This window comes from Capricornis sumatraensis, chromosome 2 (genome assembly GCF_032405125.1).
Source record: "Capricornis sumatraensis isolate serow.1 chromosome 2, serow.2, whole genome shotgun sequence".
In the NCBI taxonomy this organism is placed as follows: domain Eukaryota; kingdom Metazoa; phylum Chordata; class Mammalia; order Artiodactyla; family Bovidae; genus Capricornis; species Capricornis sumatraensis.
The window spans coordinates 159,381,096-159,397,589 of NC_091070.1; the positions used below are offsets into that span (position 1 = coordinate 159,381,096).

The window sequence follows — 16,494 nt, forward strand, 5'->3', positions numbered from 1 at the left end:
AAAAAGTCATATCTAATTTTATAGACTGTTCACATTTATGAATTTAAAGACATCTAAGAACTTGAGAACTTGATTGACTATTCAAATATGAATCTATGAGACATTGAGGTTAAAATTTTTTAATTTCAGCAAGCATATAAAATTATGAAAATAGGATAAATATTGTAAGCCAAAAGATAGAAGACGAAAAAAAGTATTATAAGCCCTCATAAGACAAACATACTATAGAGGTCATAATCATATATTTAAATGTAACTTAAATGCTAATTTTAGAAGCAGGTAATTGCAACTCACCTCTGTTCCCACAAAGAACTTGGTGCAGAAGTCATCTATTGGCTTGAGAATATTGCTCAATGCATTCTCCAGATTCTGGTATGGGTTCATTTCTCCTGCCTTCACTGCTTTGCTCTGGGCTGATATTTTTTCTTTTCGAGACATTTGGATAGAAGAAGCACATATTTACATTGAAAGATCTTCTAAAATATAATTAGTTTATATTCTCTGTCCTTTGTCACACATATCCACCCTACTTCCTCCCCAGTGTGGTGGGCATAAGTCCAAGAATTTTTAGAGTTCTAATTTAGCAGTAGAATGCCTTTTTCAAGCCACAGTTTATATGGAATCCCTTGCCTATGAATCTGATCAAATCCACACTGCTCTGGTTGAAGTGTTTCCTGGGTGAGAAAGGGAAGACTCCTCTGCCCACTTTTTAGGGGCTCTAAAAGTTTTCATGGCACGGTCTGAAAGTCACTTCTACGATGTCTATATTATCTCAGAATTATTGACAGTATACTGGACACAAAATACATCCTCTAGGTTATATAACACCCTTGGATTTTCTCAATAAGAGATATCATTGATATTTCCCTTGAATTAACACCCTTGACAATCTCCAATGAGCAATTCATATCATTTTTATACAGTTGGCATCATATAGCAATTTAAAAAAATAATTCAAGGTTAGCCTTTTACGTGCAAATTTTTTTAACTGCTAAAAACTAAATCCATCTAACGTGTTATTTGTGTTTGTCATAAATACAGCATGTTGAACATTATTTAATGCTGGCTGATTATTTCAGGTTTATTATTTATGAACATCAGTGATTATACTATATCATAGCTCTCCATGTAAACAGTTTAAGAGCACAGTTAAACTAGGGGGTGAAATTCAAATGTTATCTGTAACTTTTATCTTTTTAAAAGCATCTGATTAATTTTAATTAATCTAAAATTAATACATGCTATTTTTGAGATCTTAAATTAGTAAATGTTAATTGAAGCTTTCGAAAAGAGAGAAAAGCATGAATAAAAGAGCAAAAATCATTCATTATCACATTTCCCAGAGGTATCACTATTAAAATATTGGTCTATTTTCCTCTATTACTTTTTGGTGATTATATATAGACAATTTATTTTTTAAGTGGGTTTTCTAGCTTTTTATCCTTCTTTTCTATTCTCTTAAAGATATATCTTGGACATTTTTCCAAATCACTTATTTTTTTTAATGTGATATTATATTCCTGGGGAAGATCATAAAGAAATGTAAGCTCACAATACTTTACTCATCACACACACCCTTAATATATCCTCTGGGTTATATCAACCATGGAAAAACCAACAAAAGCATAAACGAAAACTAAGTAGGAGAAGAAAACTTCAACTATAATAAAAAGACAAAAGTAAAAGATAATCATCATGATTCAGTAAGCATAGTCAACTAACACTTCGTTTGGGATCTACACACTTTGAGCAATCCCATTTCATACTAGGTAAGACATTAAAAACAAGTACCAAAGTAAGCAAAACATGGAATCTTTAACTAGCTGTATTACACAGTGTCATCAACATTTCAAGAAATAACTGGAAACAGTCAACCACTGTTCTTGCTGCTACTGCTGCTAAGTCACTTCAGTCGTGTCCAACTCTGTGCGACCCCGTAGACGGCAGCCCACCAGGCTCCCCCGCCCCTGGGATTCTCCAGGCAACAACACTGGAGTGGGTTGCCATCTCCTTCTCCAATGCATGAAAGTGAAACGTGAAAGTGAAGTGGCTCAGTCGTGTCCAACTCAGCGACCCCATGGACTGCAGCCTACCAGGCTCCTCCATCCATGGGATTTTCCAGGCAAGAGTACTGGAGTAGGGTGCCATTGCCTTCTCCGACACTGTTCTAACTAAAAGATATTATTCACAATGCATTTAGCAAGAGCAAAAAAGGCATTTCATATCTATTTAATACATAAAATTAAAATCATTAAAATATTTATTTGAAATTCTTCACTCTCATCTTTATCTGTTTTTCTCTTTTTAAAACAATGTACATAAATATATTACCAGAGTAGAACATACATAAATACAATGTAAATAAATACATGTTCATTGGGAATATGTGCTTAACAAAAATGTTTCTTGACATATGTTCATTAGGTTACTCCTTTCTGCCTGTGTACGCCGCCGAGAAAGCATCGCTGAAGCTCCCCCATCCCGCCTCCACTGCTTCCATGTCTGAGTCAGAGTCTCCCAAAGAGCCTGAACAGCTGCGGGAGCTCTTCATCAGAGGACTGAGCTTTGAAACAACTGATGAGGGTCTGAGGAGCCGTTTTGAGCAATGGGGAGCTCTCACAGACTGTGTGGTAATGAGCGATCCAAACGCCAAGCGCCCCAGAGGCTTCGGGTTTGTCACACACGCCTTGGAGGAGGCGAAAGGAAGGCCGCACAAGGCGGACGGAAGAGTTGTGGAACCCAAGAGGGCCGTCTCGAGAGAGCATTTTCAAAGACCTGGTGCCCACTTACCTGTGAAAGAGGTTTTTGTTGGTGGCATTAAAGACGCTGAAGAGCATCACCTGAGAGATTATTTTGAGCAGTATGGGAAACTGACGTGACTGAAATCACGACTGACCGAGGCAGTGGCAAAAAGAGAGGCTGTGCTGTCGTGCTCTTTGATGACCGTGACTCTGTAGGCAAGACTGTCACTCAGAAACACCGCACTGCGAACGGCCACGGCTGTGAAGTGAGAAAGGCCCTGTCTGAGCAAGCGATGGCTACTGCTTCAGCCAGCCAGAGAGGTCGAAGTGGTTCTGAAGACTTCAGTGGCGGTCGTGGAGGTGGTTTGGATGGGAGCGACAACTTTGGTCGTGGGGGAAACGTCAGCGGTCGAGGTGGCTTTGGTGGCAGCTGTGGTGGTGGCAGATATGGTGGCAGTGGGGATGGATATAATGGATTTGGTAATGACGGAAGCAGTTTTGGAGGTGGAGGAAGCTACAATGATTTTGGCAGTTACAACAATCAATCTTCAAATTTTGGACCCATGAAAGGAGGAAACTTTGGAGGGAGAACTTCTGGCCCCTATGGTGGTGGAGGTCAATACTTTGCCAAACCATAAAATGAAGGTGGCTGTGGTGGTTTCAGCAGTGGCAGGAGCTATGGCAGTGGCAGAAGGTTTTAATTACTGCCAGGAAACAAAGCTTAGCAGGAGAGGAGAGCCAGAGAAGTGACAGGGCAGCTACAGGTTACAACAGATTTGTGAACTCAGCCAAGCACAGTGGTGGCAGGGCCTAGCTGCTACAAAGAAGACACGTTTTAGACAACACTCATGTGTATGGGCAAAAAACTCAAGGACTGTACTTGTGACTAATTGTATAACACGTTATTTTAGTTTCTGTTCTGTGGAAAGTATAAACCATTCCAACAAAGGGTTTTAATGTAGATTTTGTTCTTGTACCCATGCTGTTGATTGCTAAATGTAATAGACTGATCATGATACTGAATTAAATCTTTTTTTTTTTAATGTGCTGTGTAAAGTTAGTCTACTCTGAAGCCATTTTGGTAAACTACTGTGTGAAGTTAGAATTCCTTCAGGGTGATGCCAGGTTCCATTTGAAATTTATTTACAACCTGCTTTGGTGGAGAAGCTGTTGTCTTCAGAACCTTGGTGTAGTTGAACTGACAGTTACTGTGTTGTGACCTGGAGTTTAAATGGGTGACCATTTAAAGGGTCACCCATGCAAAGTCATGGAGTTTTTTTTTTTTTTATTATTAATGATTGTTGGCACATCCTATGCAATATATCTACATTGAATTATGGTACCAGATGAAGTTTTAGATGGGAATGAAGCTTGTGTATCATCCATTATCATGTGTAATCAATAAAAGATTTAATACCCTCAAAAAAAAATGTTTCCTGAGGGAGTGCTCCCCTGGTCTAACAAGGGGAACGAAGTGCCTCATCCAAGGGTCACTGCTGATAATGCAAAGGAAAAGGAAAATGTGCGAAAAGGAAAAGGCATTGTGGACACAGATTTAGTTATCCTCTGTGAGAGACTGGGCACGGGGGCCTGAGGAGAGAGGCAGGGGTAACTCATGTTATGAGTTCTATTCTAGATGCACTGATGTTGTATGGGTAGAGTGGATTCAGTGCAAAGAGACAGTGAGAGACAAGATTTAAGGATTCTCAGCACAGGTGGGAGAGCACACTATGTTATCAAAGGGAGAGTGTGCAACAGGGAAAACACACAGCTGAAGTACATTCCTGATGAGAGGGCAGCAAGGTGAAATGCAGCCAGGAAAAAGATCAGAGGAGGGAAACTAAAGAGGGACCAGGAAAATCTCAGAATCCAAGGTGGGAGCTCCAAGAAGATGGGCTTAGTCAATAGCATTTAATTTGCTGGTCAAAGAGGATGAGGCCTGAGAAAAATGTTATCATCAGCTGCATTTATTCAGACTTGCCTGGAATAACTTGGATATGTATTGAATTCAACATCATCCACAGTTCAGTTCAGTTCAGTCACTCAGTCGTGTCTGACTCTTTGCGACCCCATGAATCACAGCACGCCAGGCCTCCCTGTTCATCACCATCTCCCAGAGTTCACTCAGACTCACGTCCATCGAGTCAGTGATGCCACCCAGCCATCTCATCCTGTCGTCCCCTTCTCCTCCTACCCCCAATACCTCCCAGCATCAGAGTCTTTTCCAATGAGTCAACTCTTCACATGAGGTAGCCAAAGTACTGGAGTTTCAGCTTTAGCATTATTCCTTCCAAAGAAATCCCAGGGCTGATCTCTTTCAGAATGGACTGGTTGGATCTCCTTGCAGTCCAAGGGACTCTCAAGAGTCTTCTCCAACAACACAGTTCAAAAGCATCAATTCTTCGGCGCTCAGCCTTCTTCACAGTCCAACTCTCACATCCATGCATGACCACAGGAAAAACCATAGCCTTGACTAGACAGACCTTAGTCGGCAAAGTAATGTCTCTGCTTTTGAATATACTATCTAGGTTGGTCATAACTTTTCTTCCAAGGAGTAAGCGTCTTTTAATTTCATGGCTGCAGTCACCATCTGCTGTGATTTTGGAGCCGCCAAAAATAAAGTCTGACACTGTTTCCACTGTTTCCCCATCTATTTCCCATGAAATGATGGGACCGGATGCCATGATCTTCGTTTTCTGAATGTTGAGCTTTAAACCAACTTTTTCGTTCTCCTCTTTCACTTTCATCAAGAGGCTTTTTAGCTCCTCTTCACTTTCTGCCATAAGGGTGGTGTCATCTGCATATCTGAGGTTACTGATATTTCTTCCTGCAATCTTGATTCCAGCTTGTGTTTCTTCCAGTCCAGTGTTTCTCATGATGTACTCTGCATAGAAGTTAAATAAGCAGGGTGACAATATACAGCCTTGATGCACTCCTTTTCCTATTTGGAAACAGTCTGTTGTTCCATGTCCAGTTCTAACTGTTGCTTCTTGACCTGCACACAGATTTCTCAAGAGGCAGGTCAGGTGGTCTGGTATTCCCATCTCTTTCAGAATTTTCCACAGTTTCTTGTGATCCACACAGTCAAAGGCTTTGGCATAGTCAATAAAGCAGAAATAGATGTTTTTCTGGAACTCTCTTGCTTTTTCCATGATCCAGAGGATGCTGGCAATTTGATCTCTGGTTCCTCTGCCTTTTCTAAAACCAGCTTGAACATTATGGAGTTCACGGTTCACGTATTGCTGAAGCCTGGCTTGGAGAATTTTGAGCATTACTTTACTAGCATGTGAGATGAGTGCAATTGTGCAGTAGTTTGAGCATTCTTTTGCATTTCCTTTCTTTGGAATTGGAATGAAAACTGACCTTTTCCAGTCCTGTGGCCACTGCTGAGTTTTCGGTCATGAATTTTCCATCAGCAGCTGCTAATAGTTGCTAACATTTACTGAGTGCTGACTACATACCAGGCACTAAGCTGTGTGCACTAAACCATATCATTCCATTCTCACAATAATTCCCAAGGTGTTGAAGTGTTAATCCTCCTTCAAGGGTGAGTAAACTGAGGGTCAGAGAGATTAAGTAGCTTGCCCAAGGTCTCACAGATGGTAGCTAATGCTGATTGTGAGTTGATGATAGGCAGTTCTTACAGCTTACATGCATTAGCTCATTTTATCTTCATAACACTCTAGGAGGTAGTTACTGCTATTATTTACTCCCCTTAGTTTCATCTCTCTCCTTTCAAACACATGGTGGGGAAAAAGGCACAGACAGATCTGTTCAAATAATAAATTGTGGCTTTTGAATTTAAACCCAGCCTCCAAAATCCACATCCTATTGCTTACAAGAATATAAAGACAGCACCTCATAAAGCTCTGAAAAATTACTCCAAAGACACAGGGGGGAAAGGTCAGTATATATGTGATTTTGGTGAAAAGGGGATATATTCAATTAAGCACACATTTTTCCAGAAGGTTTCTACTAGTCCCGTGAAGCTTTTGGTATCATGAGGAATCGTCATCACCATGAAGGACTTTAGTGCTTTTCTTGATAAGAGGAGATACGACAATTGGGCTCATAAAATCGGTTCCTAAAAATACCTTTCTGAAGGTCACTGTTTGTTAAAAGAACAGTAGAAAAAACTTACCATGAAAGAAATGGATAGAAAGGACAAAGTGAATAGGATTCACAGTTGCTTTCAAAGAAAACTCAAGAGAATCTCTAGATAAACTAAAAGATTTAGGCAAGTTAGTCGGTTTGAAATCAGCATTGTCTTATACTTAATATAAATTCAAAATTATAATTTTAAAAAAGAATCCCCGTTCAGAACAGCAAGAGAAGTTTGAAGAAATATAGAAAGAATTCTTTTTTAAGAAAGGAGATTCAGACTGATTGCAAAAATTAAAAAATCCTACCGAAAAGTTACTATTTAGAAGATCACTGACTTATGGCTCTGACATGGCAGGCAATGGCACCCCACTCCAGTACTCTTGCGTGGAGAATGCCAGGGCCGGAGGAGCCCGGTGGGCTGCCCTCTATGGGGTCGCACAGAGTCGGACACGACTGAAGCGACTTAGCAGCAGCAGCATGGCAGGCCTGTGGCCACTAGATGGCAATAGAGTACCAGACACAAACTGAAGGCGTACTCAGGAAAATGATGGTAGAACAGCATGAACCTGTGATTCCTAGTCAGTGAACCCATCATAACAAGCAGAATGTGATACAGAAGCCTATGAGTGTGTTCTAGTCAACAGGTCCAAATCTGGCCAGAGTAGGTGGATAGATCCAGTGTGTGCAAGAAAGATCTCAAAATTCCATAGGTAGATCTCCAACTCCTGAAAGGTGACCGGTGACAGGAGGCAGGACATGGTCATGCCTTGAGATAACAGGCATATGTTAGAAAGATCCAGGGGATCACCAGGTGAAAGTTAAGTCTTTTTCTGATTTGTGGTGCTGTTGACATATCAGCTTAATACAGGTAAGAGGACATGGCCAACTATAGTCTCAGGTGAGAATTAAAAACATATGTCCATATCTCCTTTCTGAGCTGATTTAGTCAAATATGCCTTTTTCTAAGAAATCTCCCAGGGCCATAAGAAGTATATGTTAGAAAGATCCAGGGGCTCACATGAAAGACTTAACTTGGTGATCCCCTGGATCTTTCTAACACATGCCTCTTATCTCTAAAGGCATTACTATGCCCATCTTCTGCCTCCTGTTGCTGGTCAGCTATCAGGAGTTGGAGATCTAACTATGGTGTCTGAGAGTCAAACATGACTGACTTTGGGCTTCCCTGGTGGTTCAGTTGGTAAGGAGTCTGCCTACAATGCAGGAGACATGGGTTTGATCCCTCGGTCAGGAAGATCCCCTGGGAAAGGAAATGGCAACCCACTCCAGTATTCTTGCCTGGAAAATCCCATGGATAGAAGAGCCTGGTGGGCTACAGTTCATGGGATCATGAGTCAGACACAACTTCGTGACTAAACCAAAAAGTTCTCAACAACACGATTTTGTCTGGAAAGAGAACATTCCTTTGATGAAGCTCCTGTTTGATGGCATTCGGGGCGTGCTTCAGGTTTACTTTACATAGGCCCTTCCTTAAGCAGATGCGGGTATGTATTTGTCGTTTATTTTAGTGTGTGTCCCACCAGAATGTAAGCTCCTTGAAAGCAGGGGCTTGTCTATGCACAGATATATCCTCAGACACCGGCACTTTGTAGGAATGTAATAAATGTTTTGAATAGACATAGATATGAAGATAATAACAATGAGAAAATTACCCTTTAAAAGTTAAAGGATGACAGCATTTCTAAATAATGCTCTTACCACATTGAGCTTTATGTGCCCATTCCCTATTGTTAGCTGTGCCTATACTAAAATGAAATATGACGTTCTCTAAGGAAAAAAAGGTTTCTGTCTTCTGAGACGGTAACATATTTAGGCAATCTTCAGAAAGAGATGCGCTAAGAGTCCAATGTAAAGAAATGAAGGATCAATAGAAATTATACTCATTTGAGGAATGTTAAAGTTACAATTCACCTGTTTTCTTAAAAAATAAGTAGTCATATCTCATAATGCATTTTAAAAAGCACACTTTAGAAAGACCTCTGCTTTGGGTCAAGAAGGAGCATAAATTAGCTTTCTTAAAGTTAAAAACTTCTGCTTTTCAAAGGAAATGTTAGGAGAATAACACAATGATTTATTAGAGTATAAATCACAGGCTGAGAGAAAATATTTGCAAATCATATATTTGATAAAGGACTAGTATGCAGATTATATTAGGAACTCATAAGGCTCAATAATAAGAAATCAAACAATACAACTGAAAAACTGACAAAAGTTTTGGACACTTCACCAAAGAAGATATACAGGTGGCAAACAAATACATGAAAATATGGTCAACATCTTTAGCCATTAGATAAAGGCAAATAAGATATCAATAACATATTTTAGTATTCTTGCCTGGAAAATTCCATGGGCAGAGGAGCCTAGTGGGCTACAGTCCATGGGGTTGCAAGGAGTTGGACAGAACTGAGTGGCAGAGCACACAGGCACACACCACATTTCAGAATGATTAAATTAAAAGGACCAATCACACCAACTGTTTGTGAGGATGCAGGAGCACAGGAAACTCTCATATACTGCCAGGGGGAAATGTAAAAGGGTACAGACACTTTGGAAAACACTGGTGGTTTGTTTAAAAGTTAAACATACATCTGCCATATGATCTAATCAGTCCATTCCTAGATATTTACCCAAGACAAATGAAAGCCTATGTCCATACAAAGACTTGCATATGAACATTCACAGAAGCTTTATTTATGTCCTAGCTGAAAACAACCCAAATGCCCATCAACAGTGGAATGAATAAACATCTGTGGTATATCCATGCAATGAAATACTACTCTGGAATAAAAAGGAATAAACTACTGATACGCACAACAGCATGGATGAATCCCCAAATAATGAGCTGATTGAAAGCAGACAGACCCAAAAAGTATAACTGTGTGATTTACATAAAACTCTAGAAAAGGCAAACTCTTAGTGACATAAAGTGGATCAGTGGTGGCTTGGGAGTGGAGGTAGGAGAGGTCCTGGATTGCAAAGAGAGTCCCTACAGGAGTTAACTTTTTGAAGTGATGGATAAGCCCGTTATCTTGATTACAATGAGGGTTTCACGGGTTTTTAATGTCAGAATATATCAGATTGAATATTTTAACATGTGCATTTTATTGTATGTTGACTATACCTCAACAAAGTGGTTAAAAGGAAAAAACCCCACACTTTAAAGGCCATAATTGTACCCTTACTATAAACTGGATAAAAGCACTAATACCCTGATGATCATCTTTTTTCATTAGGTTAAAAAAATAAGACTAGGACATTGATAACTTTTTACAAGTTACAGTCTTGGTTTCCTTAATTTTACGTTGATAATGATAACTCCTGGCTTGTAGGACTGTTCTGATTACTAGTGTCTATTTTACTCACCATTGCACTCCCAGGGCCTAGCATAAAATAAACACTTCATAAATATGTTAAATTAATAAAAGCATGTGCAATATTAGCACAGTACCTGACCCATGGCTGGAATTCAATATATGGAAACCAATAATGGAATACAAAGAGGAGAAGTTGGAGGAGGCAGCTCTCCTTACTTACCCTCTGGAATGAAGGAGGCCCGAATACATAAAACACATGCAATGTGTTAATATTGCTTTGAAAATGTCTCTAAAATTCTGATTCCATTTTTTTTCTTTTCAGCATGAGATATTGGGTTGTTTCTATGAAAAATACACCTTCAAGGTGAATTTTGCTCAAGCTTGATATTAGTTATATGTTTGTCTTATGTGTCTTATTACTTAACAATGAACAATTTATAAATGTAAATCCTTTTGATAAGGCAAATGTTTGGAAAATACTTCAGATGCTAGTGATTCCAGTATACTTTCATTATGTGTTGCTCTCCAGGTAGGATATTAATCCACACCTTTGTTTTGACAGCTTATAAGCACACCCTTCAATTACTTCCAAAAGGGTATACAGGTTGCGATATCTTTAAAAATCAATTGTTCTTTCTCTACTGTTTTATTATGGTGCTATATAAACACTAATTTTTTCTATTCTGATTGAGAATGGTGGTTTGTTTCTGAGTACTCCATAATTTAGTTTGCTAGACTTGAGATGCATTCCATTCTGTGGAATTATTCTTTGAGCACATACATATTCATTAAGTGATCTTCATTAAATTTTTTAGTATAATGAGCTTTCAAAAATATATGAATGTGCTCAATAACTATGAAACTGAACGTAACTGAGTTCTAGCAAGTCTTTTGGTGTATACAGGAAGTTTTAATGTGCATGCTGTCGCTATCACAGCCATTGTAAAATTCCATACTGCAGGATTTGCTTTTCTGTATTTTTTTCACAAATTAGACTATCCCAGCAAGTAGTCACCTTAGACATAAGAAACTACTAACTCTGGAATCTTATTAAATGCCCTTTTAATAAGCAAAGGCAGTTACCTTGTGCTTTGAAAAGGAGATTGTCTTCACTCAGGCTTAACTTGGTTGGGCAGTGGTCTAAAGTTGTTTCACCTTTAGACAGCCTTATCTTTTGAGAGAACATATAGGAATGATTATTACCATATTTCCTTAAACTGTCCATGGCTGATTTATTCTTGCCTTTCCCTCTGTCCCCACATGGCTATGTCCCTACTTCCCTCTCTTCCTCCCTTCTCCATTCTTGCTCAGATTTTGGTTGCTTTTCCCCACAGAAAGCACCTAAACCACAGTTTCTAAAACTGGGCTACTGAGGGGGGCTCATTTCCAAATCCCAAAGTTGTATATGTTGTTAAATTTCTCAAACTGTTTTGTCTTCTGTTTCATAATGTCTTCTTGTTAGTTTTAATGTAAAATAATGGCCTGTTTCCCTGTTCCCTAAATCTTTCAGCTAAAGAAAGCTCTGAACAGTTGTGCAGGGACCTTGCACCTCCCTGGAGCTGTCAAGTCCCTTCAGGGACATACAAGCCCTTGAATTCCGCCAGTGGCCCGGGTCTGCTCCAGAATGGGAAACCGTCACACACAACGTTTTCCCCTCATGGCTCCCTCCCCATTTTTCTCCGTTAGAATTTTTGTCCGCATGCTATACAACTAGTCTCAGGTGAACTTTCTTTACTTGTTCCTTTTAAAACTATGTACAGCTTTATAAATCCTGCCCAGAACATTTCTAATCCTAGTTACTTCATGAATATTCTCACCCCTCTTGCTCTCTCTTCCACAGGGAACAAATGCATGATAATGTAATTTTAGTGATACTTGTAAATCAAAGGAAAATAAAAATATTAAATTTGGAAATAGAATTAGACATTTCAAAGAAAGAGAGCCATCGATGTCAGAAGTTTCTTCATACTTCTCACATGCATCTCATTCACAGCCATACTTTTCTTAAATTAAAATTACTTTTCTTTAAGCTCTGCCATTGAAGACAACTACAAATAATTCTTCTTTCAGCTACCTTCAGTTTTATTTGGTCATAAGTATTGTGATACAATTCTACTATTGATGGGTAAAACATGTAGAATTTTGGCATTAAGACTGATAAAATTAGCTTTTCTGGGCTAACCTAAGCGCTTACTAATTTTTAAGTAATAATGAATAATTGTTAAAAAAAAAAAACATTGGTAAGTTGCTGCTTGCTTATACATGAACAAATATCCATCTTGAGTTCATGGTAACTGTGATTTCTGTCTTGACCTAGGCAGACATAATACCTCTCAATGAAAGAATGTATTGGTTGAATGAATACATGAGTTGTAATGCCCTGTGTTAATCTGAGGGGCTCTACTTTTAAACCATATAGTGTATATAAGCAAATAAAATGGACTAAATCCCATGCTAACTTACCTTTGAGAGAGGTTTCCAGCTGAGATCTAGATGCAAAAAAGTAGATGGTATATCAAAAGGAATTTCAATACTTTCTTCTTTCTTTTTCTCTGCCTGTGGTTGAGGGGTTAAGGCTTTCTGTGGTCTGATATCCCAAAAGCATATTGTGCTTAAAAAAAAGTTTACAGTTTATTTTTTAACTAAGTACAAAGAAGAGGTATAACCTCAAGACTACCATTCTTGCTGCTATACATTAACATTGTGATTATGGCTATATTTGATATCTCCAAAATTAAGATTTCAATGAAATGGGACTATTTTACATTTCATATTTTAGAGAATTATAAAGTTTATAGGATTATTTAATGATTTTGCTAGTATTGAGACTAATATTATCATACATGGCAATTGAATTTGGCAACTGATGATCTTTTTCGTGATGCAATCTTTTTTGAAAAAACTTCACAACTTTATTGAAATATAACTCATATGCTGCAAAATTCACCCACTTAAAGTACACTTAAAGTGCTTCCCTGATGGCTCAGTGGTAAAGAATCTGCCTACAATGCAAGAGATGTGGGTTTGATCCCTGGGTGGGGAAGATCCCCTGGAGAAAGGGATGGCAACCAACTCCAGTATTCTTATCTGGAGAATTCCATGGACAGAGGAACCTGGTGGGCTATAGTCCATGGGGTCGCAAGGAGTTGGACACAACTGAGTGACTAATACTTTCACTTCACTTTCTTTCACTTAAAGTACAGAATTAAGTGGTTTTTAATATACTCATTGAACTGTGCAAACCATTACCGAAATCAATTTTAGAAGATTTTATATCACCTCTCCCCCAAGAATTTGTGTACAGATTACCAGTCATTCCCCAAGTCCTTCAGTCCCTCCCACTAGCCCTGAGCAGCCACTAATCTCCTTAGTGTCTCTACAAATTTGTCTATTTTGGACATTTCATATAAATGGAATCATACAGTATGTGGTCTTTTGTGACTGGCTTCTTTCACTTAGCATGTTTTTGAAGGTCATTCATGTTGTAGTATATATCAGTACATCATTCCTTTTTATTGTCAAATAATATTCCATTGTGTGGACTATACTATACTTTATTTACCCCTTCATCATTTGATGCACTGATGAATGAATAAATAAAACTGGGTTACTTCCCTTTTTGCTATTATGAATAATCCTGCTATGAACATTTGTTGATAAGTTCTGTGTGGGTGTGGGTTTTCATCTGTCTTGGATATATACTGGGGACTTGAATTGCTGGTTTACATGGTAGCACCTAAGTTTAATCTTTTGAGAAGCTGTTAAGATTGTTTTCCAAAGCAACTGAATCATTTTTGAGAATTCCAATTTCTCTACATGCTTACCAGATGTATTATTTCTTTTGTCTTGAAGATCCCAATTTCTCTACATTGTCAACAACACTCACTATTTTTTTGGTCTTTTTTATTTTGGCTATCTAGTCTGTGTGAAGTGGCATCTAATCAAAAGTGATTCTGATTTGCATTTCCTTTGTTGGTGTAATATCTAGGAAATCATTACCTAATCCAAGGTCATAAACACTTATATTTATGTGTGTCCATGTTTTTTTCTAAGAGCTGTTTAGTTTTAACTCTTACATTTAGCTCTTTATTTCATTTTCAATTAATTTTTTAATATAAATTTATTTTAATTGGAGGCTAATTACTTTACAATATTGTATTGGTTTCGCCATACATTAACATGAATCAATTAACTTTTATATAGAGTGTGAGGTAATTCTTTTGCAGGTGAATACCCATTTCTCCTAGCACCATTTGTTGAAACACTATTTTCCTCCACTAAATTGCCTTGGTACCCTTGTTGAAAATCAGTTGACCACATATGTATGGGTTTATTTCTGGGTTTACCTCTTCTCTGAATCTTGAACAGTTATACAGTTGTTGGAACCAATCCCTTCTGATGGAAGAGGCTGGCCATTCATTCTGGCTATTCACTATATACATAGTGAGCTATAGATAGATGATGTATTTGCCTTCAAAGCCTCATTTCCTTGATCCATTAAGTATTTTTTCAGGGTTATTGACAATATAAAAAGAGTTAACCTGCTAAAGCATGTATTACAGCATTGGCATAAACTTCCAATAAATTAAGTTTGTTCACTTAAGGTAACTATAGCCAATTTCTGTTGCTTGTAATCACAGAACTGTACCCAATACATGACCACAGGGTTAATTAATTCAATTATTTATGCCTTCATCTGCCATTCCATAGCTGCTTCTGCTGCAATCAGTGCCTAAAGCTTAAGGTGTTGTGATTTCTATTTGGAATTGTAAAGTTTTGCTAGTATCTGGATGTAGATAATACTATTCCCATTCATATGTCCTACTTCACTATGAATTTCCAGTTCCATAAATTGAAGGATATAAGTTTTAAAAATAAATATTTTCAACATAGTTACTGAATTATTTATAAAAACACTTGTAATAAATGTTCAATAAAAAATGCAAGACTCTTTCACCTTCTAAAAGAAACTTTCCCAATTAAATGTTGTCATCTTCATAATTGTAAGATAAAATTGAATATAAACAAACATTGCAAAATTTCAAATATGTGACTGTGAAGAACCAGAATAATTATGGATAATGTTTATACAATATTGCCAATCAGGAAATCTAGTTCTTTCTTCTTTTTACAATATATTCGTATCCATAAGAAGATTTTTTTAAAACCAGCAACAATGTAAAATTCTGTCCTTGAGTTAATTAGGCTTAATTGCTGCAACAAAGATTATTTAAGGAACAGAAGAGCACAACAATCTAATAAGCATCAGATAAAGATATTGTTTGAAAACAAATAGGTAATGATTAAAATAAGACATACCAGTCTGCCGAACAAGTGACAAGTTGACAGGATATTCCACTTCGATTTTCAAAGACGTTTCCCAATCTGTTAATCTATTTTTAAAAATGCTAGAAATAAGTTCTGTGTACCTAGAACAGTGATGACTTTTTTCTCAAAGCTTTTTATGTTAAAATTTTTTCTTCTTTAACATTTTTTAAAAGAACATAATACAAACACAGAATTTGGGAACTGGAAGGTTTTGAAATCAAGTATAATTCTGACATACATCTTTTCCAGTCCTTTTTCACAGAAACATTTTTACATTTTAAAATTAGTTTTAGTTAGTATGAATATAAATTTCCATCCTAAGATTTTTCAGTTACTGCAATTTGAAAACTTACCTATGTAGTCATAAACCATTCTGGTTTTTAATATACAGATGATATGCCATAACTTCATTACTATTATTATTAGAAATGTAATAGAAATGTATTAGAAATGCAGAATGTAATAGAAAAGCAGAAATGCATTCTGTTTTTCACTGTTAATTATGGAGCTGAACATAGATGCTTCTATGAGATTGTTAAGCAGGTAAGATCAATAGCTAAGAGGCTTGGTGTTAAATTAGAGACAGCATGCAGTGAATGCTGGGCACCTGCATTCTTTCAGTAAGTAGTGGCACAACTCTGCTAGCACACAGAGGAGTCCAAGGAGGGTTAGTGGCTTAGAGTCCTGACGGTCCACGTTTCCAACCAGCCAGCTCTCAAAGGAGGTTAAAGATTTTTTGTGGCAACCTATGACAGCGCTACTCTCAAATCAACAGGAAAAAATGACTTTTCCCAATACCCTATCTACCCGATAGAACTGATGGGCAACACGGCAAAGGTGGAGGGTTCCGGCAGCAAATAAACAGTAAAAGTAGGGGTGGGAGAAGAATGCAGGTGCTGCAGTGGTAGGGCCTGCTGGCGTCACAGGAGCGAGGACCCTGGAAACCTGGCTGACTCTGCTGTGTGGCCTGAGCCCAGTCAGGTTCGGTT

The 16,494-nt window shown here is 37.9% G+C and overlaps 1 protein-coding gene and 1 pseudogene across 1 annotated transcript in view; one reads left to right on the plus strand and one right to left on the minus strand.

Moving 5' to 3' along the window:
* The window catches only part of DNAI3 (dynein axonemal intermediate chain 3), a 76,594-nt gene that overhangs the window by 23,196 nt on the left and 36,904 nt on the right, over positions 1-16,494 (minus strand). Inside the window, exons 13-16 of the mRNA XM_068965393.1 lie at positions 15,497-15,570; positions 12,641-12,788; positions 11,261-11,348; positions 295-425 (exon numbers count right to left, since the gene is read on the minus strand). Coding sequence (XP_068821494.1) covers positions 295-425; positions 11,261-11,348; positions 12,641-12,788; positions 15,497-15,570 — 441 coding nt within the window. The remainder of the gene's footprint in view (positions 1-294; positions 426-11,260; positions 11,349-12,640; positions 12,789-15,496; positions 15,571-16,494) is intronic.
* On the plus strand, positions 2,499-3,442 carry LOC138073569 (heterogeneous nuclear ribonucleoprotein A1-like; annotated as a pseudogene).